Below are 23,496 nucleotides of genomic sequence, written 5' to 3'. Positions count from 1 at the left end.
CATTTCTATCTCTGCAGGGAGTTTTCCCTCAAGAGGCCACTATGTCCCTTTGCTCTTTTCTCTTCATATAAAACTTTAGTTGTTTGTTGTACTGCCCATGCCTCATGACCCCAAGACTGAGGGTAGGTTGCAATTACACTGGGCCCATTTGGAAGAATAATGTGCTCAGTTCCTGTTACAGTGCTTGGTTTGGGACTGCTGTGTCACACCAGTGATACAAAGTGAGATCAGTGAGTTCAGAGCTGTTGTTGGCATGCCATCAGCACCAAGAGATACACAGTGACTGCAGGGGGAATACCAAACACTGCAGTTGTTTTGTCCTGCCTTGCACTGGTTAGACCGTGTTGGAGTGGCATCAGGAAATGCAGTGACATGTAATGAGTGAGAGATTAAAGTGACTGTTCAGAGTGAGAATGTGGGCATAGATGTGCTGGTCTCTCTCCAGTTCTAGTGAGGGTCTTGACTGCTGTCAGAAGAGAGCAACTGCTCAGTTTTTTAAAAGCAACTTACACTATATAAGTGTGCTTAAATATTGTATTATCTCATTTTTGTGTGTAAAATTTTCTTCTCAAGAAAAGGCATTTACTGTTTTTATTACCGTTTAAAAACTTTGTAGAATGGGTCAGATTAGAAATTCATTAGGCTTTGTGATTTGTCACTTTGTCTTGGGAGTGCCCTCTACCTCAGGCTAACCTCAATACTGGCCAAACAACAAATTAACATTGAATTTTGGCATACTTTCATGTTTCTGCTGAAGAGGACAGCAGGTAATAAAGTGTTTCTGACACTCAGCTAGCCCTTTTTGCTCTGCTCTTAATAGAAAGCTGAGAGAGAGGAGGACTGACTCCAGCTGACCCAATGAAGCACAGATTCAGTCTTTTTTAATGATGAATTCTGCCGTTCAGTGGGACAGGATAATTCTGACATAAATCAGTTCTTCTTTGATATGTTTTTGCTGTTGCTTTTCTTCCCCAAGATAAATGGTTCAAATAGGAGCTTATTCTCCTGGTAAGTGGGTGTGCTGATTCAGAATAGGAGGTTGAGCTGCTGTCTGCTACCCTGAAGTTGTTTAATGTGGAAATAGTTCTACTCAATCATTCCAGCTCTTCCAGTTTCATGTATCCCAAGAAAATTTTACTCCTGGGAGGTGGTAGCAGTGACGATACAGATTTGAAATTGTACTTGTACATTTAGCATTTATACATATAGCTCAGCTCTGTGCTAATTCTTGCTTTGTCTATTGCTCTTTTATCTCTCAAGTGGAGGTTTCAGTCGAATGTACAGCAGTAATGTATGTGCTTGGGTAAATATTTCTATAGTTGCCAGATTTAGTTGCATTACAGATATATATTTTATTTTAATAGAATATTCTGAAATTTGTAAAGCTGTATTAGTGTTACATGGTTGAGATAATCTTGGAAAGAAGAAAGTATTTCTGGTGGTTCTCTGAGAAAAAACCAAACCGGAAGCAAAGTTGAGCTGTCCAGTCAATTTAAAAGTAAGGATGTAATACACCCCACAAAGCTGAAAAGCAGTCTACTGTGGATATGATTCTGTCTACTAAGAGTGGTGAAAGAATGGATTATTGACAATATTCTAACTTCTTGAAACAGAGGTGCTGTAACTTTAGCCAAGTTACCAGTCTGAGAAGTAGGACCAGAGAGGCAGGAGAACCCTTTGATCACTGCAACCTGCTGCTTACTCAGTACAGGCCTAAAGGACTGTTTCTTGGGCTGCTTTATTGAAATGTCAGGTCCGCTGAGAGCACTTTTTCTAATCTGTGCTCCAACTAGGTACCACTTTCCAACGTGTGATTCCTGAGAATGGGCTGGCAGCTGAGGCACCACGTGAGGTCAAGCGAGTGATTTTCTGCACAGGAAAAGTCTACTATGACCTTGTGAAAGAGAGAAAGAACCAAGACCTGGAGAAACAAGTTGCTATAACCAGACTTGAACAGGTGAGCTCCCTGATCCTCAGAAGACAGGGTCATGGGGGTTCCTGTGCTTTTAAATAGACACCCCTCCTAGAATGGATGGTGATAGGTTTCTTTCTAGCACTTAGCATTTTACAAGACATTCTAATCCTTCATGGCCTTGTGGAGAAGGAACACATCAATAGCATACTGGACAATGAGATCCAGAAAGCTTGATGACTTTTCCAGAACAACATAATAAAGTGAAGATTACAATATGATAGCACCTTAAATTTGTGTATGCAATCTGCTAAGTTTAAATGTTACGAATAATACATTTTGAAGCTATATTGTCATTCACTGATTAAGGACATGCTACAGCCACTGTTCATACTAATGCTACTATAAAATACTATAAAAAACTTGTGTATTCATTTCTGACCATTAAATCAATTAGAGAAACATTAGTCACTCTCCATGGAAAAGTAATGACTCATCATGGGCTAATACCACATGAGAGAAAGCCTTGATAATTATTACCCTCTTTTTCCAGATCTCACCATTCCCCTTTGACTTGCTGAAAGAAGAACTTGATAAGTATCCAACTGCTGATCTAGTCTGGTGTCAGGAGGAGCACAAAAACAGTGGATATTATGATTATGTCAAACCTCGTTTCCGCACTATTGTGAACCACACTCGACCCATCTGGTATGAGACTTTAAACAATTGCTCTGTCTCCTGGGCTGATTTGTTTGCTTTTAAATTTGGTTGGGGTTGTTTTCAGGTATTCATGGGTAAGTCAGGTTCTTCACAAATCAAAACCTCTGAGTCTGGCTTCTTGGGTGAAGGAGGGAAAAATCTAGACTACTGTTTCTCAAATACAAGATGTACAAATTGCTCCTCCTTGTAGGACTAAAAGAAAATCAGTAGCAACTAGGTTTGTATTTATTGCTGCTTAGCACAGCACTTAGCTGTCTGTTGTCTAAGATTTTGTAATTTTAAGAATTTAATTCCAGATGTTAGGTTTCTGCAGGAAACAGCTGTTGTAAGAGCTCAGTCCAGGTACCTTTGTATTTATTTTAGATGATTGACTTTCTGATCTGCTTGTGCAGCTGCCAAAGGAATGAGAGTCTTCATTGCCAAAAGCAAGTTATCTAATTATGAGACAGTGTACCTGACTGCCCTGTGAGGGATGGGGAGAAGACACAGCTTAACAATGATGGGGGGGGGAGGAAGAGAGGGAAGCTGACTAGAAGATATAACTTGGTACAACATAGACTGATTTTTTTATTTAAGAAAGATTGATGACTAAATATCCAAATCTGCCAAGCTGACTTGAATGCCTGTTCTGGTTTAGGGTAAATTTGCAAGAAAACTTTTGAATGAGGTTCTTCTAGGAAATAGATTTAAGTAGTTTTTCTTTTAATGGGTTTGGGGAAATATTTGTTTGGAGAGAAGTGGAAAAAAAGCCTGTTTATTTAACAGCTAAAACACTTTTTAGCCCAAAATTGAACAACACTAAGCGACAAAACTTTTAGTTGTTCTGAAGAGATGACAAATTCAGAAGAGTTTCTTTTGTGGGTTGGCTCTCTTTGTTATCAGTCCCTCTGATGCTGGGAAATGCCTCAGTTCAGGCCAGGCCCCAGTGGGCCACGGGTGTGAGCTCCTAGTGCTCCTCTGGGTTTGCAGTTTAGAGTAGGTTTGAACAATTTCAAGAAAAAGGAAAGAAAAACCAAAAACACAGTCCAGGGAGCTTCTTTGCCGTGGTTAGCTAGAAACTAAGAGGAAATGAGAGCTCTCTCCTGCTGTCCACTGCAGACAACACAGCCTGTGTGAGGGATGCAGGGGAGCAAGTGCAGTCTCTGATGACAAACTCTGCACCTCTTCTCTCTCCCTTCACTCCTGGAACCAGTCTTAAAGCTGCAGAACTCAATATTCAACACCAACAGAACAGATGATTTGGGATAGAAGCATTGTATAAGTCACCCCAAGACAATGCCTTAAACAGCATGTTCTCATGTTTATTATTGTCAAAATAGAGTATCTTCTCACCTCATTTGTCTGTCTAATTCTTTTTCTCATGAAGGTACGTTGGCCGAGAGCCTGCTGCTGCAGCTGCCACAGGCAACAAGAACATGCATCTGGTGTCACTCAGAAGGTTCTTGGATACAGCTTTCAACCTGGAGGCCTTTGAGGGAAAGACATTCTAACTGCAGGGCCTTGACCTGTCTCTGACTAGTAGTCCCTCAAAACACTGCGTCCAAAAGGAAAGTGGAGAGAATACTGGGTGAATCATGTATTTTTGCTTTACCAAATAAAAGGATCCAGCAGCTGATTTCATTATTCTGTACCTCGCTCCCCAGTTTATAAGGAAAAAACAATTCCAGCTTACCTTCCACCATTTTTTTGTCACTTGTCTATTTAAATTGGGACCTCTTTGACACAAGAAGCTTCTCCTATCCCAGGATGCAATGTGTGGCTCGGTGAGGCTCATATCTCTCTGTGTAGGCACTGGTTAATTACTCTAAGTAGAGCAGGCATGGACAGTACCATAGTTATGCACACAGTAGACATTACCACAAGGAAAAGAAATTACTTATTTCTGTCTGTGTATCAGAGAAGAGTAATGAAATTGAAAGGCAGGGTTGGTAGATGACTGTCAGAGAAATGTACCATGTTTGAAGGAGATGGTGAAGTGACCTGGAGGTGTGAGGAGGAGGCTGGAAATAGGGAGTCACATTACAAAGTTGTTCAGCTGGGGGATAACAGCAAGTAGTGTGAACCACTTAGATAAGAGGTCAAGAATGCTTAGAAGTAAAAGGTTGCATGGGGATAATTGAAGAGGGAAGAAGTGTACATGGGACCATAGCTGATAGAGCAGTGGGTGATCACCAGGAAAATTCAGCATCAAATGACTTGAAAAGTAAGAGGTGCTCTCACTCCCTGGGCTGCCTGCTTTGATGTCCTATGGCATTAGGGAGCTCTGGGGTCCTGTAAACATCCCTGTTTCGGATGAACACTCTTCCCCTCACCATAACTACTAAGAACTGCTGCTTTTTGACCATTACAAGATTGTGTTTGGATGAGAAATCTCTGTTTTTGCAACAAGCAGTGGGTTTTCTGCTTTGTCCAGTGCTATTCCCTACCTTGCTGATATTAATTCAGATCTGAAGTGGCTGTTTCTGATTTACTCACCCTTTTTTTAGAGGAAGGTGGGCAAGCAATAGCTGCTGATTTACCAAAGGCACATGCTGTGGTTTTGCACAAGTAGTACTTGATTTTTTTGGTCCCTTACTAATCTGTCAAGATCTCAATTGCCATGTACTTTCAGTATGGACATAAAAGTGAAGCACCTCAAGGGCTGCTCTGTGTCAGGGGGCTGATGTACAGCGAGTGCTGGAGGGGAGAGAGCAGCAGGGACTGTTTCTCTTACTGGGAAGTAGTGCTTGGCTTCTGGGGAGGCACTGCATGCAAGGGTGGTCTGAGAACCGCTGCTTGTGCTTCCTCCACAGTGCTAGAAGGCAGGTGAGCCCAGCTTTCCTGTCCCCTCTTGACGTAAGAACTAGTATTGTCACAAGTCCTGTTCCCTCTGCCCCAGACAGCTTGGCTCTGAATAACTGCAGGTTTCTGCAGCACTAACCTCTGTAGTGGCAGGAGATTTTTGCCCTCTTTGAACTGGCTGGCAGAGGGAATGGTGAGGTGAGCAGTGCCAGTGGGGTGCAGAGGGATGGCCACACCTGTGCTGGGGGAGGGAGCTGGAGGAGCTGCACAAAGGCCCAGCAGTGCCCTGAGGGTCAGGCTGGATGTCCTGGGCAGCCACCTGGAGACAGCATAACAAGTGACTGGGAAACACAGAGATGAGGCTTCACCCCGTCTCCACTTCCCTGTCCTGAGCATGCTCCTTGGACTTGCTTTTGCTCTGGGAGTACATTGTGCCCTGCTGCTGCTGTGTGGACTGTGACAGAATGGAATGTGGCAGTTTGTCCAGTGCCAAGTCGGGTGATGCTGGAGAGCTTCTTGTCTCATAAAAATAAAAAGCTGTAATTAAAAACTTTAGCTGTGATCAGGTACTACATACCCAGGCAGATTTCCAAAAAGGCCTGTGTGCCTTGTATTGTCCTTTTATTTGGCTTGGATACATGATGATGGTGAAGAAACAATCCTTCTGTCAGAGCATAGAGTTGATGTGGTAAGGTACTTACCATGGTATCCAGAGCTGAACTTAGTCTAATGTTTGTGAAACTCTAGCATCCTTTTAAATCAGGCTGGTTGCCCTGGGCTTTTTCTCTCACTGAAGCATTTAAGCTAATTCAGTCTTTGAAAACCTAATGAACTTGGAAAGTACTGCAATTGACTGCCACAAATATTATCTCCTATCCCTTTCTATAGCTCAATACATTAAGCTGATAGACAGTAACCATCACCCAGAGTATTTTAATGCTTTTATGAATGCTTTTTTTCTGTAGTAAGAATTGAGTGCAGCTAAATATTGCTGGGTCTGTTTATTGTATTCTCAGTTTGCATAAGGCAGTCAGTGCTGCATGAAATATGATAAATGCACTTTTGCCACTGTATATGCAGAGGTAGAAAACAAAATTAACATAGAAAAATAAATGGTAAATGATAGATTTTCACTCTTACTGTGTATCATAAATTGTGGCATAATAGTTGCATAAGAATTCCATCAAAGATGTAAAAAAACCCCAATAAAATAAAAGTACATAAATAGAAAATCCTCTGTTATGGCTGTTTTTTTTTTTACAATTTCTCCTTTAAGTAGGGACATTAACATCCCATTTAGGGTGTTAGGGCAGTTCATTTTCTTCTGTTTTCTGTTTGTTTCCTCAATGGTGGCTTATTTAAATGTAGAAGCAGAAAGAAAGACAGCATTTGGACTAGCAAAGAGTAATTATTCAAAACCATTCAGTCAAAATTGACAATAACATTCAGGTTATGTTAGAACATTTTGTTTTATTATTTGCTAATTTTTTTAAATAACACATAAATGCATTTTTATTTCAAGGAGAGTTTTTTAAAAATCCTGGAACTAGACTGGAATTAACTTCTCTAATTTCTAAACATTGTGTAAATAATTTTTCTAAACAAGTTGTGTCTTCAGCTTTGAGATAGTAAATGATTAAAGGATTCATCTTTGTGCAATGTTTGACAAGGAACTGAAGCATTATATAGGCCTCTTGTGAAAAAAGTGCCACTGAAATTCAAATGACAGCTTTGCAATTTGGAAGAAATAATGAATTTGAGAGTGAGTTGACTTCATCTACTTGGGGGCACACCATGCTGTGCATGCCTGCAGCAGCAGGACTTGCTAAGACCATCAGCTTCTGTCACTGTTCTTTGTTCCTGACAGACAGGAGTGTGCTTGATAGAAACCTTTGCTCTGCCCGTGGCATAGTCAGTCTGTGCTAGAGCAGAGGAGTAACCTGTTCTCCAGAAAAAAAAACGTTCTCTTTGTTCCAGGAGGTAAAAATTATTGTATGAGACTGAACAAAAACAGGGACTGTGTGTGCATTGTTTGAACTGAGTAGATGAGAGTGTGTGCTTTGGGGGCTGTTGTCTGTTTCTTTGTTTTAAGTATCCCTTACTAGACTCTCTGGCTGCTGTTCCTAGAGCTCTGGGTAGCTCTTACCTGGGTGCACAACCTGCAGGTGTGCTGCCTCTGATGCAGAGCTGGGAATACCCACTGCTGCTAAGAATAACACAACGAAAGCTTGGGAGCCTAACGTCTACTCTATGCTTGAACACGTGCATATATATGTGTGTGTGTGTGTGTGTGTATATGTATATATATATGTTTATATATGTCTGTGTGTGCATATATATGTGTAAATGTGTGTATGTGCATATATATGTATATATATACGTGTGTGTATATATATGTATAAATATGTGTGTGTATATATATGTGTGTGCATATATATGTATATGTGTGTATATGTGTGTGCATATATATGTGTATATATGTGCATGTGTGTGTGTATATATGTGTGTGTATATATATGTATATATGTGTGTGTGTATATGTGTATATATATGTGTGTGTATATATATGTGTGTGTGCATATATATGTATATATATGTGTGTGTGTGTGTGTATGTATATATATGTGTGTGTGTGTGTATCTTCTTTTAATTGCTGTTGGCATAGATAACACTGAACATTGTTTAAAACATGAAATAGAGGCACACTCAATACTCACATAAAGCCAGAATGGCCATAAAAGCAGATAGAATAGATTTGTAATGTTAACAAGTCTGGTCAAAGATGGAAGAAGAGAGTCCACTGTTGTCTCTTATATTGGTTCAGTGAATTCAGGCAGCTCCTCGGGTTGTTGCTGGGCTCTGGGATGCCATGAGGGGTGTTCTTGGAATTTTAGAAACAGGGAGTTTTGAATTTTTTGCATCGTTAGGTATCAACTTCTAGAAGAATACTGCTTTTGACTTGAGGCTTTGGTGAAGGCTTCCAAAATTGAATGATAAAACTAGAATCACTAGTGTGTAGTTTGAATAGAAGTGTGTAATATCCCATGGTGAAGGGTTAGGAATTTGGGGTTTTGGAATATAGTAACAGGTATGGGATAAGATAGAAGTTTTAGGGTGGAGTTTTTCTTTCTTCTTGTCCTTCTTCTTGGGTTTAGGTAGTACTTTTTAATTGGATAGACAATAATGCACTGTGGGTCACAGGTGTTTGGTCATGGGGTCAAAAGTAAAAATAACTCGGGTGTTAGTTTTTAATTGGATAATTAAGCCTTAAAACACCTTGTAATGAGTGAGATACATCACCATTTCTTCATTTTTAGCTTGTTAGCTAGAAGTGCTGAAGCACTCACTGTACTATAGATAAGAATTAATAAACAACTAAGTCCAAACATGAATTTCCATCTCTCATGCCTTTAATCCCGACTCTGACTGAAGAGAAAAAAGAAAATAAAAAGTGATAAGGCATCAGGGCCCCTGCCAGGTGAAGGAGCAGCCCGGTGCAGGTGGGGATAACTAATGATGGCTGATGGGAGTGGCTGGGTGCTGTGGGGGCTAAAGCCCAGGTTGTGGTCACAGGTGACCTACCTCTCTCTCATTTGCTGTGCTGCCCTAAACACCCCAAGCATTTCCCTTTGTTTTGCCAGGGTGGAGGGCTGTGGCCGTGCCCTGTGAGGCATGGCTGCCATCTCCGCAGCAGGAAGGAGTGCTGGAGTTCTCCCAGACACCTGGACTTTGTGTGGGCAGGTAAGAGACTGGGAACTGGGTGGGAATGCCTTGTGCTGCCCCTGGGATCACGGTTCTTTGAATTATTGTCAGAGCTGCTGAGGGCTGTCGGGGCTGGAGTAATGCACACGGTGTGATGTGGATGTGTGAGTGGAGCCATCGCCGCTCCATCTGTGAAATACTGCCACTTGTACTGGGAGTGCACAGGGGCTGCTTTGAGGAAAATGGGGGGACCTGTCTGTGGCAAAGAAATGCATTTTGTTATGTTTGAGAAAAAGAAAAATACACCAACAAAGAAAACACTTTAAAAAATTAATTCTCCTTTTCTGGGGAGAGGTACAGAATAACTTGGGTTTTGCCAGGGTGCAGCCATCATTCCCAGGTGAGAGTGAACCTCTATTTCTCCCTCCTTCCGTGTCCTGTGCAGGTCTTGTAGATTTTGTCAGTACCTGTCATATAACCTTTCTGTGCTGATGAAAACACATCGTTTTAGGCACCAAAAAAATCCTTGCAGATGTGGGCAATTTTGCATATATCTTTTTGCCTTTGTTCCTGAATAATAAAGGTCACTGAGTAGAATAACTACTATGCCACTAATGTGGCATTCAAGATTTCTATTAGATCTAAGATTTTTGTGAGTTTTTTTTCCTTTGTTCCTTTTGGCTGTTGTGTAGTTCTGCAAAGTCCAATTGTGCAATAGGAGTCTTGATTTCATGTGCTGTACTGATTAAAAAGATAATTGAAAGTTTTTCTTTATATTTATACAGAACAAGGACAGAGATTAAGTGAGTATATTTTCTTAATCATTGGTGTAAGATATCAGGGAACAGCATGCAGTCTAAAATAGAAATTCAGCATACTTGCTGGAAGGAAACATGAATATTTTTTTCTTTTCTAACTCATGCTTTTCAACATTGAAACCACTTCTGGTTTTAAATACCTCTTAACAGTTACTTCAGGTTTTTTTTAATCCTTTTATTTAAAATGTTGCCTATTATCCAAAGGAATAAAAGAACAAAAGGAGTAATTATTCAGGAAAAATAATATTTTAGAGAATTATTAGCTTTGATTGAAAATGTTTCATGGATTTCCTCAAAGTTTTCAATTATTAATGAGCGCACCAGGCAGTTCCTTTGTGACACTTAAGTGATTCAGCCATTAATGGCAAATGGAAATCTAATTTGTTTAGAGGGGAAAACAGTTGTAGTCATCACTAAAGATGATGCGTGAAACCCTGAATTATAACTTCAGAAATCTTTACTTCCTGTTCAACAGCCCATACATTCACTGATACTCTTATAAGAAGAGCACACAGACACTTTCTGCCCATGTCATACACAGGCAATGTGAAATTCTCCTCCACTTCAGGAGAGGGTGCATTCAGCCTGCCACAAGAGGAGGGTCTATGAGAGTGCAGCTTGCCTCTCCATTATTTTCCTTGGGTGGGTATTAGATTATCCCTATGATGGCTTTGTTTTAGTACTGGTTTAGGTGACTGCGTTTCACTTGGAATTCCACCTGCAGTGGAATAACAGCTGTCTGCACATAGACTTGGTTGAAGGGCAGTGGTGTTTAGTGCTCTCACAGAATTCCCCATGCACCTGTGATGCTACCTGGGCTGAAGGAGAAAGTGCAGATCACTGCTAGGAGCTGCCTGAAGACACAGCCCTGTGTCTGGGGCTTGGCTGTGCCATAGAGGAGACCTGGTTCTTCTCTCTGCTGTGAGGTCAGTTCTGCAGTGATGCCCTGGGTCCTTTTGCTGGGGCTCCCACTCAAACTCCCCTATCTGGAGAGAATCAGTTCCACAGGAGAGGCAGGGAAGACTTTGCAAGGATAAAGTTCTTTAGTAAAAGACATTTGAAGGTAGAGTGTGTTTCATACACATTAGAGGAACGATTATATTTCCCCAAATTAATGTACCTGCTGCTGGGGGTAAAATAAAGAGGATAAAATAAAATTGTCTAACGTAGAACGTGACAAAATGACCGCACGTAATTTCCTATGACTAGAAATAAATGTTTAACAAACTGCTCCCAGTAGACTTGTTAAAGATGAAATATTTATTGCTATATGTTAATTACAGGGTTTAAGCAGTACTTAAGCAATTTAAGGGGATTGGCTTCTCCTTGCTTTCAGTTATTTTATGTGATTAAACCCTCCTTCATCAGTTGCTCTTTGTGCTACATCAGTTTGCCTGAACATATCCTTAATTACTCCATGTTTGCGCTGTTGGTTATTTTGTATAGGATGAATAGTGGGCAGTTTTCTTTGCGAGTTTCATGGACCAAGCAAAATCAAATTCCATCAACACTTATGTTTTTGCGTGTGGACTGAAACAAAATAACTTGTCAAGTCTAGAAAACTCTTATTGCTACGGTAAAGTTGTATGTTACTCTTAGGATACTAGTCTCTGATGCTACAAATCAGTTTTGAAGCAGTCCTTACATACTTTTTTAGGCTGAAGTATGTAAGACAAATACATACTTAGCATTAAAGTTTTCCTCTTTCCTCTGAACAGCATAGGATATCTGTAAATATTTTGCACTTGTACATCTGTTTTGTGCCAACCCATTTTGCACAAAATTACATTGAGTAAAATTTTTGGCTTATCCTGACTTCAAACTGGTGTTGACAAAACTGTCATCTTAGGGTTGATGGAGAGCTGAAGCTCAGTGTTGCTTAGGGACTCTTCATTGCAACGACCTACTGCCTATTCAGAAGGAAAGATAAACAGAAATAAAGCAACTTAATCTCCAGTGGTTCTAAACGGTTCCTAGTTACACTCTTGGATAATTAACTTCTCCTGTGATGAGCTCATTTAATAGATACCTGGTCATATGTGACCATGTTTATTTAATGTGCTTTGCAATATTTATACCACAATACACCCTTCTCATTATAAACCAGACAGTCTTTAATTTATTTACACACACATATTCTGAAGCTTTTGCTTAGACAAAACTCTACAGGCTTCAGGAAAATATATCTGAGTGTGCCTGTCAGTTTTATGGCTGCTCATAAATAGCTTCTGAAGGGATTGCCAGGAAAAGAAACCCTAGTATTATTCCTTCTTTACAGCATTACTGTTCTGGTATTTATGCACGTGAAAAAATTAGGGACATGCTACATGAAGTGTGATTATTTTTTTTACTTCCATTTTAATTTAATTTTCATTTATCACAACCCTGAAGTCCCTCATTAGACTCATCAGTAAAATAATATTTGTCATAGTGAGCATAATATTGCACAGTACAGGAGCTCAATAGATATATGCAGATTTCAACTTTGTGGTACCTGTCTCTGTAACAAAGCCCAAAGGGAAGGAGAACTCTGTAGCCATGTTCTGTTCTCCAGAATTAATTCCAAAGCCTACAACAAAGACCACTTGTTTGTGACGTTTCTGTCTGTGCTTCATATGACTTTGGTGGCTCATTCCTGGGCACATTTGCATACACACTATATGCTAACAAATATTTATGTGCCTGAAAAGTACCTGAGTAGTGCAGAACAGTTAGTGCAGAACAACCTTGTCTTTTCTTAAAACTGCTCAGCAAAACTGATCAAAACTGAAAGCTGTAGCAAGCAATGGCTGCATTTCAGATTAATTTTAAATTAATTTTAAATTAGTGATACATCTTCTCTCTCACTTGAAGAAGCCTATACTGAGGATCGCTATTGTAATTTCCTTCCCGTGTACCACTTCCATTTCCACAGAAGGGCTCCCACATCTTTGCAAGTCTTTTTTCTGTTGATCAAACTGGTAATCATGAAAGTTCCTATTGTCTTGCAGCAATAACTGTGCCACTTTTGCATTGAGCGTCTGAAAATTAGCTGCTTGGAAATTAAGTAGCTGCTGTCTTTAATATGATAATACATGGGATAAACACCTGCAGGCCTCCCCTGGAGAGGGGAACTGTCCTGTTGCAGTGTATGGTTTGTGCAGCCACTGGGAGTGATGGCCAGGAGCAAAGTCCTCCTGTTTGCTGAGGATGAAGACAGCCCATCAGTAGTGTCTTGGGTAATGCCAGTTTGCTCCTTTTCAAATGTGCTCCTTATAAAGGGTAGAAGCTTCATCTTTCCTAATGTTGTTTCAAACCAAACACCAAAGTAGTCCCTAGATTAGGAGCCCAGAGATGCTACAGTCTGTTCTTCACAGAGGTCTGAACTGTGTTGTGGAGGTGCCTGTCCCCATCAGTTACAGAGGTAGCCCAGGGCAGGCAACCTCCTAAACTGAGGTTCACTGGAGTGCCTGCAAATAACTGAGCCAAAGTCAGTCTTTGGAGGTGTGTTCTGCAAGGGGGGTGGACTGGGTGCCACACAACCATGCTGCTGTGCAGCTGTTTTAATTTTTTAAAAATTTATCAAGTGTTTTAAATTTGTTTCTTGATAGCTAATGAATGTTATATATATATATCTTCCCTCTCCTTTTGAAGAAATAACTGGAAAAATTGTCAGATTTTTTTTTTGAGCCATTTGCAAAACACAAGAAAATGCACATGATGGAGCTTAATCATGGTATTAGAGATTGTTACTGTGGAAAGCATAACTATTTTAGTTATATTGGGTTATTGTGCCATTAGTACAGTTTGACTGCCAACTGTGCAGCAGTGGGGCTCCAATCAACAGGAGTCTGTGAGCCTTTTCCATTGCAAAGAGTGCCAAGGATAGGAGGGGAAGAGGCTCTTAGTGGTACCGTTTTTATAGTGATTAATAATACTTGAGATCCATTTCAGTGATCAGAAATGTGCCTTAATGAGACAATTAGTCAAACCATAAAAGCTGCACAGCAATTTAGTTGGTGTTACTGGTGGAATAATTTGCTGCGGCTGCTTTCTTCTTCCTGATTTGACTTTATCACAATAGTCTGGCTGAAAGTTACTGTAGGGAAGACGTGGAAGCTAAATTCAGTTTTGAATAGCAATGATTATCCACAGGGCAGATAATCCCCTTAAGAATGAGGAAAAACGTGAGGGGGGGAAAAAAGTGGGTATTTAATTATAAAAAAATTACATGCCTTTGTCCGTGTGGCTACTGTAGTGCCTTTCAATATCCAGCTGCCTGCTAGTGCTGTGGCAGCTAACTGCAGGTAGTGTTTGGGGGCCAGGCACCAGACTGAAAGGGCTGCTGCAAATTTGTGTTCATTTCTTCCTTCTGTAACAAAAACACAGTAACAGGGCCTGAGTTCTCTGTGTGGAGCTATGAGATCTCTTTTAGGTGCAGCTGATTTTTTTTGTCTCGCTCTCACAGTTTGGTCAACATGTTATTCTAAAGCAAAGTCAGAGCAGTTGTCCTCAACTCCTCAACCTATGTTGTCTCAAAAGCTTGCTTGTTTCAAACCTGCAGCTTTTTGTTCCTCAAAGCTTGTTAGAATTTACTCCAGCTACATGTGGCTTTATTAAGGCATAATATCTCCCCACAAAACTGGTTTTATTCTGACCTGGAATGATGTCAGAAAAGTCCTCAGAGTGATGTTAGAGAGGGCACCAAACACAGCAAAAATAACCCACCCAACAAACAAAATAACGAACCAAAAATATCTACCCCGAGACTAGTCACGCTAGTGAGCTCATCTGCTTGCAGTGTTCCAGTGATGTTCACAGCTTTCCATGCTCAAGAGATGCGGGGACTTTATTCCGCTATTTTGGGAGTAAATCCTGCTCAGAACTAGCATTATTTAAACTAATTTAGTCTAATTAATTTGCATTTACCTAAGAGGCCAAGAAACAATTTACTGCCAGAGCAGAAAGCCATTTGTTGGTGTCCCAGTGATGAATGCAGTAGGTGTGTTTGAGAAAGCCCTGCCTCTGCTGAGAGCTGCACTGGAGCTGGTTTGTGGGCAGGACAATCTGCTCAGTAGTGGCAGGGAGGGTCAGGGTGACAGCAAGGTGTGAACAAGCTCCCTCTGGCCAGGGCAGGTGCTGAAAACCCAGCTTGCTGTCCGCATGAATGCTTTCTGTAAAAAGTGCCCCTGGCCAGCTGTGCCAAGCTCAGTTGCATTGATCTTCTCAATCCAGCTCAGTCTGAATGTTCCCACTTTCTAATCTTGTGGTATCAGAGTGGCAGAAAGCAAAACTATTCCAGTCTTTTAAAGGGACAATACAATCCCCGCTTTGTTTTTGTTACTAAGGAATATTGGTTTAATGCCTCTGTCCCCTCTAGGGAAGGGGACTGGATGTGGACATAGTGATAGTGTCATTTTGGCACACTTCTGTGTGGGATCAGTGCTACTGTAAATGTGGTTTGCCATCTCCCTGCAGATGTCAGCTGGCAGAAGACACTGAGTGAGAAGTTTTCTTTGGGTTTTAGTTTTGTGCTGGGCAGCCTGCTCTCCTGCAGCCCTGCTGCAAACTGCAGCTTTGCTGCCTGCTCTTCCTGGGCCCTCAGCAAACCCTTGTGTTTCTTAACCCTCTGTGGGTATGCAAAGATTAACCACCCCCTTCTTTCATAACTAATTCTGGGCCAAACTGAATATTGCTCAGGGTACCAGCATTCTGGCATACTACTATTTTCAAACTGCTGAAATTACCGAAGTGTAAATTGTTTTTAAAATAAAATCAGAGTTGAATGTATGTTGACAAATAAGGAGCAAAAAAAAGAAGCTCTATACTCTAGTTACTTTTAGGGTACATGGAATATCAGATCTGATAACACCCAGTCAGTTTTAATCCTGTCCTATGGCTATGCCAGCTTCTTTCTCTATACTTTTGGGCTGCCTAGAAATAGTCAAATGTTCTCTGAGATATTTGGGGCCAAGAGAAGAGCAGAACTGTATACTGGTATAACTGTAAAAATAAGTATTATCAGCCATTAATGACTTCTAAAGTATCTTTGAAGAATCTTTTAAAGCTGAAAGAAGGAAAAATATCCAGAATGTCAGTCTTCTTTTAATTTAATTCAAATTATTAAAATTACATACAAGCCAGTTTTACCTGAATTTGCAATATTCAGGGTAGTAACATACAACTGGTTCTGGAAAAGGTGCTCTATTATTATTATTTGATTGACATGAGAGTGTAAAAAGATTATTCTCTTCATTAAGAGACCTAGAAGTGTAAAGAACCAGTTGGTAATATCTTTGTGATGCAAGTAAACTGCCTGATAGAAACCCAAGCTTAAAGAGAAAGTGTCCCTGTAAATTGTTAAGCATTTAACACCACTTTCCTGGCTTCTTCACAAAGTGGATCTAACTTGCCATCACTTCCTAAAGGAGAAAAGTACAACTTACCAAACATATGCAAGTAAATGTATTTACCTTTTGAATTTCTACTTCTTTACCCCAACACCTATAGTCCTTGTGCTCTCCCTCACAGAACTTGGACCCAGTTCGGCTCTGCTGTGGTTAATTCTGTAATCTGAGGTGGATTCAGCTCAAGCAAAAAATAAAAATTGCTATTCTGAAAGCAGAGGGAAGCCCTAATATCTCTGTGGACCAAAACCTAGCAGGTTTTCTTGTGGTTGTGTGCTGGTGCATGTGGGATGGCCCCAGACAGTGCTCTCCCAAGCATGGCCTTAACTCCCAAGCCATTCTCTGCTCCTCACTGTGCCTTTCAAACTGCCTTGACTAGAAAGCAGCAAAGATCTTAGAAGTACAAATGTTGGTAGAAACTTGATGTTTATGTCTTAGGAAGCACTCATTTCAAAATGCAGGTGCTTTTGGAGAAACTGCAAATAGTAAAATTCAGGAGTTACCAAAATCCAGGTCATAGATATTGCAATGAAATACAATCTTTCTGTCGACCAGCAGGTCTACAGCATTCCAGTCTGTTACCACTTCCAGAATAAGGTGATGTCCATCTGCCTTCAGGCCAGCTGGAAAAGGGCAAAGAAGCAGTGGCCAGTACCTAATTTGCTTGGTTCCCAGTGAATTTTGAGTATATCTAAGTTTTAGCGCTTATGAGGAGGAGAAAAACCCAGCATTAATGTAGTTAAGTACTGTACAAAACTCCCCACAAAGCCTATCAGCTTTAATCTCCATCTTCACTGTTATTACATTAATGGATCTCCTTTGAATGAAGCCTCTACCCTCTGTCATTTCTAGGTCTAGGGGTAAAAGGCAAGAAATTAATTTTGTACTTGTATTTGCTATTAACTGGCAGAGCAGCTGTAAGTGACACAGTGCATTTATTTTTAAGTACCACAGAGTAAAACCAAATTCAAAAGAATTCTCCAATAAGCATTAAGATGGTGTTATAGAACAGCTGGAACATTAAGTGAACAACCTTGATAACCCAATTGTTCATTGATGCATAATTCATCTTTCTTCTACTGAAAGAGTAATTTCTCAGGACATTAAAGACTTGAGATTTTTGTGAAGCTGAGAATCAAATCAGAATGGACAAAATAATCTCTTGATCCACATATTTTTAGATGAATTAGGTGCTTTTCAGTTTTATTATGGTACATTGTATAACGCTAAATTAATCAGAACTGGGGAAATAAGAAAGCTGGCTGATAATGCAGTTCCAGCAACACAGAAATGCCAAGTACTTGCTTGGGCACTCCCCAGATTTAAATTTATTTTAATTCATTACTTTCTTTTGAAAATAGGAGAAGGCAAAAGCAGAATCCTGTATAGTCAAACATTCAGGGTCTCACCTTTCCACGTTTCTATCAGCTGTGTTAAGGCTGCATTTATAACCTCAGTTATTCTGGCAGGTGGAGGTACTTTCTCTGTCCCAGTTCCACTGCAGCTGTCCACTTGAAAGGGTCAGCATTCCTCAAACATTTAATCTAACTGTGTCCACCTGTGAGAGCTGTTTGCAGTATTTTAATTCAACTTACTGAAAAAGTAGAAGTGGCTGAGGAAAGCCTGTTTATAAAGTAGCATGATTTCAGCTTCTGCTGCTGTTTTGCCATTCTCATCAGACAGCTCTCACTGCTTTTTAGGAAGTTTTGATGGTAATCTCAGACAATTAATTCACACTTATAAAATGGATGAGAGAGATGACATCTCTGTATTGTGGGCTCTAAATTAAAAAGCCCACCTGAATAGTTTCCTGAGGTTAGGGCCATGACAGGTACATTGCAATGATCGACCAACCCCAGTGAAAAAAATTGGAGTGAGTTGCCAGTAACCCCCCTTATTGCATTGACTCAGGCTCTTTGGAAATTTTCAGTGTCAAGCAGATAGGGATTTGTCTGATACTGAGGTTTTTTCTTTTATTTTTTGGGGTGCCTCTATCTTATCTAAAGCCTTTAAATTTGCAAAATTTTACTTATTTGAATTGCGATCGCATGCATGGAATTTGATTTGTCCTTGGATTAATTTTGCTAGGCAGAAATAGTTATTATAACAGCTGGAGAGCATTGGAGCAGAGGAAAAGTGTTGCCTATTCCCTCATAAAGAGAAAATAGACTGCAACAGTCCTTAATGAGATAAATGAGAAAAATAGCTACACACCCTTCTCCGTGGGCATCACTGCAACTTTAGGCACGGGTAGTGAAGCTCTGCAGCGCCTGCAAACTCTGTAAAGCCCCGAGGCACTGCTCTGGTGTCAGAGCTGCCGTGGAGCCATTTCAAGCCCCGCAGCAGTGCCCCGAGCCGCACAGCTGGCACAGCTGGCACAGCTGGCTCGGTCCCTCACCTGCGCATGGGGAGGTCGGAGCAGCTCTGCTCCAAAACCTGGCACACCTGGTACCTGCTGCCTGCCTCGTCTTGGCTGCTGGAAATAAGAGCTGAGCTCTGCGCAGCAAACGTTAACTCTGCTCCCGAGCACTTCACTTTGCAGCTACATTTGGGTTTAAATGTGTTCATCATTGCTTTACGTGGTTATTTCAGTCTGCGTTTTAACGAGGTTTGTGCAGCTGCAGAACACATCCACACTGTAATGCTAGCCTATTCGAGTAACCACGAGAGATGGAGGTGCCGGTGCTTTCTGAGGCGTGTTTGAGGAGCAGCCCTTTCCTCTGTGTCACACGGGGAGCAGCTGCTGGAGCTCCCTGCGCAGCACCGAGAGCCTCCGGCACCGTGCGGCCCCGGGACGCTGAGCAGGGACCCGAGGGAGCGGTCTGAAGCTGCCTCGGGGGAGATTTAGGCTGGGCATCAGGAAAAGGTTCTTCACCCAGAGGGTGCTTGGGCACTGGAACAGCCTCCCCAGAGCAGTGGTCACAGCACCAGCCTGACGGAGCTGAAGAAGCGTTTGGACAGCGCTCTAAGGAACACGCTGGGACGGCCGGGGCTGTCCCGTGCGGGGCCAGCACTCGGTGATCCCTGTGAATCCCTTCCCGCTCCTGATACACTGCACGATCCTGCGTCTGGAGCCCGAAGCGACAATTCCCCCACGGCCCGCCCGCGCCTCCTTCCCCCGGGGAGGGGAAGGGAAGGGAAGGCAGGGGAGGGGAGGGGAGGACAGGGCAGGGGAGTGGCTCCCGGCTCCCGGTTCCCGGCTCCCGGTTCCCGGCTCCCGGTTCCCGGCTCCCGGTTCCCGGCTCCCGGTTCCCGGCTCCCGCTCCCTCCCCTCGGGGCGGCTCCCGCGGTTCCCAGCAGCGGGGCCAGGTGGGCTCGAGGGCCCGGGGCTGCTCGGCGTAAAAAGGCGACAAGGTCTTTCCTCTGGTGGCTTTTATTTACGGTGCGGAGCCTCCGAGCTGAACGCGCGTTACCAGGGTACATTTCGGGGAGTATGGATCGATGTAGACAGGTAAATATATTTCAACAGAGACAAAACGCAACAGGAACAACGTGTGCTATAAATACACATTTACATTTTTCCGTAAATATATACCTTTTTATAAAAATAAAAGTATCACTAAAATATTTCTCTGTCTTCTGCGACTCACGCTGTGCTGTCACAGCCGTGTCCTGCTGTCCCCTGCGGCACAGGGGCTCCGGCAGCGCTCCCGGCGAAGGAGCAACACACGCAAGGGCTCTCACACCCTTGGAACAACCCTGCTGTGAAGTCGAACGTCTTTTGCTTTTCATTACTGTGAACACGGAAGTTCATTAAAAACTTAGCTTTTTAATTCCTGCGCCCCAGCGCTGCGTGTACATCGGTGTACACCCCCGGGGAGGGGGAAACAATTTCCTCCGAGAGTTCTCTTGCAGGGGGCTCTGTGCCCCGGGTCCCACCAAGAGGCTCATTAAATCAGAGCCACTTGTTACATTAATTATATTACACTTTGTTTGTCAACCAAAGTTTTCTCTCTTTTTATACTGAAAAATCTATTCCACAGTATTCTGGTTAGAAACATTTTAAAAGCTTCATGTTTGGTTTCCGTAAGTGCATAAAAGTGCGTATTTTAAAACTTCATAAAGGAACTTCTTCTGCATAACACAAATAATTTTAAATAAGATGTTTCCTGAAATCCTTGATAGATACAGCATGAGATCATTCCGCATAGGTATAGGGAACTGTGTTAACTCAGAAGCAATACAGTCCCTTGTGAAGCTCCTGCTGTCAGAGAAGTTTGTAATGCCTGTACATTTTCATCCATCTCTAATTGAACCAGAACCCTCCAATTTAAACAGACCTGAACTGAGCCTGAAGCTTCCTGCACAAAGTCAGGTACCTTACAGAGAGTGCTCTTAGCACAGGTAGTGGCAGAGGTAAACCACGTACACAAAAATCTTCCTCTGCAGGGACTGAGCTCATCAAAGCTGTTCATTTCAGATATTCAGGCTGAACGCTAATACCAGATCAGTAAGATACAAGTACAGAATGGTTAGCTAAATAAATAGGAAGTATGGGTGATCACTGGTCCTCAAATAAAAATATGGTGTCAGTATTTTCCACTACCAGTGGCATTTTCCAGAGCTGGAGAATGCAAAAACACCTGTTACAGCAGCTGTAGACAACTAAGGGACTCTTAATGATGAACTGGTATAAAATATCAGGTTTAGGTGCAGATGCATCCTAAGTTCTCAGTGACTGTGTTGAGCACAGTGTCCGAGCTACTGTTAAGATTCCAGACCAAAACGTAAAACGAGAAACAGGTAATATTTGCAAATAACTATTGGTACTTATGTAGCTAGGATTACAAAATAAAAATATATATTTAATTAGAAGAAAGTTAACAAATTATCAAATAACTATTCACAATATTTTTGTACACTTAAAATATGACTACAGTTTCAAACATAAATTTTACAAAAAATATGTAGTGCTGCATTCATGTTAGAAATGCAGAATGCTTTTATAGTGAGATGAGACAAAGCAAAATTACTGGGAATGTTTTGAAGTAATTTTCATAATTATAGTATAGGAAAAATTAAAAGTTTTATTTTGAACTGTGTATTCTTTAAGCAAACTTTTGGTCTGACTAACAGTTTTCTTGTGTTTTGCTTAGGTATTTTTACATCTTAACTTTTAAATTAGATTGGATGTTAGGAAGAAGTTCTTTACTGTGAGAGCAGTGAGGCACTGGAACAGGTTGCCCAGAGAAGTTGTGGATGCCCCATCCTGGAAGTTTTCAAGGCCAGGTTAGATGAGGCTTGGAGCAACCTGCTCTAGTGGAAGGTATCTTTGCCCAAGGCAGGGAACTGGGAACAAGATGGTCTTTAAGATCCCTTCCAATCTAAACCATTCCATGATAGCTTCGGGACAACTTTTATGCTATAATATTATTCATGTAATCTAAAACCAGATTTCATATTTGATTTGAACCACAGCTCATGGAGTAATAAAGCATACATATTTTTCAGTGAAATATAATAACTGTAAAGAAAATGAGCCCAGCTCTTAATGTCTGCAAATCATCATAGTTGATTTACTTCAGTATAGCTACTTGCTCTAACTGATTATCAGGCCCGCTGTGCTTTCATATATGGGGTTGTGGATATCCTTTATCCAGCTGACTGCTTGATTGCAAGTATGCCACTCCAAAGAGGCAGTAAAATAATCATGGACATAGAGAATCTCCTGAATTTGTATCTGGAGTTCTTAAACATGGACATATCTGCATCTCTAGGTTATTGCAATCAATCTATTCTGCTTTTAGGCTCCAGAGTGCTTCACCATGTGATTGTTCATTCTACAAAGGAAAAGAGAACTGCTCCACCTCTCCCCAGGCAAGGAAGCAATCCCTGGCCAGGCCTCAGAGTGTGTTCCAGCTTGGGCAGCACGGAATCTGTGCTGGAGTTTGGAATTAGGTGTCTTCAGTCAGTGAGTTGTGTTCCAGCAATGATGCTGAACACCTCAGTGTAAGGCAGTATATTTCACCTCACCAGAAAGTAACTGGAAATATTGGTCTCTGGTAGGATTTATAGGGAATGAAAGAGAGAACGGGAAAAACCTCAGGATAGCACTCACATAAAATGGGAATTACCAACCACTTTCCTGGCTGAATTTATTATATATTGCAGAATATGATACCCTACATCTGCTATTAAAAAATATAAAATATAAATCCCTTCAATTAGGATGATGCAAAGCTGATATGAGTACCAGTACTGGTATTTATAACTCTAGCTTGATGACTTCCTTATATTGCAAATTTACCTCTTCACTCTAGTTATTGCTCTTTGATTTTGTGTGGCTGCATTCACTCTCCTGACAGTCACAGTGACTAAATTAATGCCAATGAAAACAGAAGAAGCCTTAAGTAGGATTGAAAAGTACTTATGTTTTGTGCTTTGCCACTCTGCTGGGCTGGATTTTGCTCACTGATAGAAAGAAATAATTAAGTCAATTCATTAGGGACAAAATTCTCCCAGTTCTCTGTGATGGATCATGTCTCCAATATGCTGCTTTCAGAGCAGGACTGTGCTTGAGACCAGTGCAAATCAGAATAAAAGCTAAATTATTTCTGCAGCATTTTCAAATGGGGGAAACATGCAAACACTCGTGTTACGTTCCTAAACTCTGCGGAAATGCACAGGGGCCGCTCTTCTAAAAATAATCAGGTTTTCTTATATAGTAAATAGACTGGTAGTATTAAATAATCTTCATGCAGAATTTCAAGATATAATGGCATCAGCCTATTATTTACAGTGTTACTCTCAAAATTCCCAACAGGGGAAATTTCTTTTTTTCTTTACATGCAAATCTTGTAGTAATAGATGTGAATATTTTAGAACTACTTGCAGGGGATAATAATTAATTGGTATGTCTTAGTATTTAATTTATGTCATATACAGACTTACTCAATTTTTTAGGTGATAAAATGGCACAAGATGGTTGTGGTCAGAAATGGTAGTACAACACATACTTCTGTGTGGACTTCCTCCTTCATTTCAGGCCGTGAGACCAAATCTGTTTTGCTGACCCGTAAGCAAGAAACGGTAGATTTAGTACACAGAGTTGTAAATGTTGGCAACAATGAGAAACAAATATCACTTTGGTTCTACGCTATTATATCACTAGTGCTATCTTGCCTTTGAACAGCTATGTCATGTTGTTTCATGAGGTGGATTCAGGAGAATAATTCCC

General features: G+C 41.2%; 1 protein-coding gene across 2 annotated transcripts in view; it reads left to right on the top strand.

Moving 5' to 3' along the window:
* Window positions 1–4,122, top strand: part of OGDHL (oxoglutarate dehydrogenase L) — a 43,232-nt gene extending 39,110 nt beyond the window's left edge. For both annotated transcript variants that reach the window (XM_062496164.1, XM_062496165.1), the window contains 3 exons: window positions 1,794–1,957; window positions 2,466–2,620; window positions 3,999–4,122. In XM_062496164.1, coding sequence (XP_062352148.1) covers window positions 1,794–1,957; window positions 2,466–2,620; window positions 3,999–4,122 — 443 coding nt within the window. The remainder of the gene's footprint in view (window positions 1–1,793; window positions 1,958–2,465; window positions 2,621–3,998) is intronic.
* Window positions 4,123–23,496: the final 19,374 nt, after the last annotated feature.

The sequence above is a fragment of the Cinclus cinclus genome, chromosome 7 (genome assembly GCF_963662255.1).
Source record: "Cinclus cinclus chromosome 7, bCinCin1.1, whole genome shotgun sequence".
Taxonomy (NCBI): domain Eukaryota; kingdom Metazoa; phylum Chordata; class Aves; order Passeriformes; family Cinclidae; genus Cinclus; species Cinclus cinclus.
Note: the sequence above shows the minus strand (reverse complement) of the source record. Positions and strands in the feature narration are given on the sequence as shown.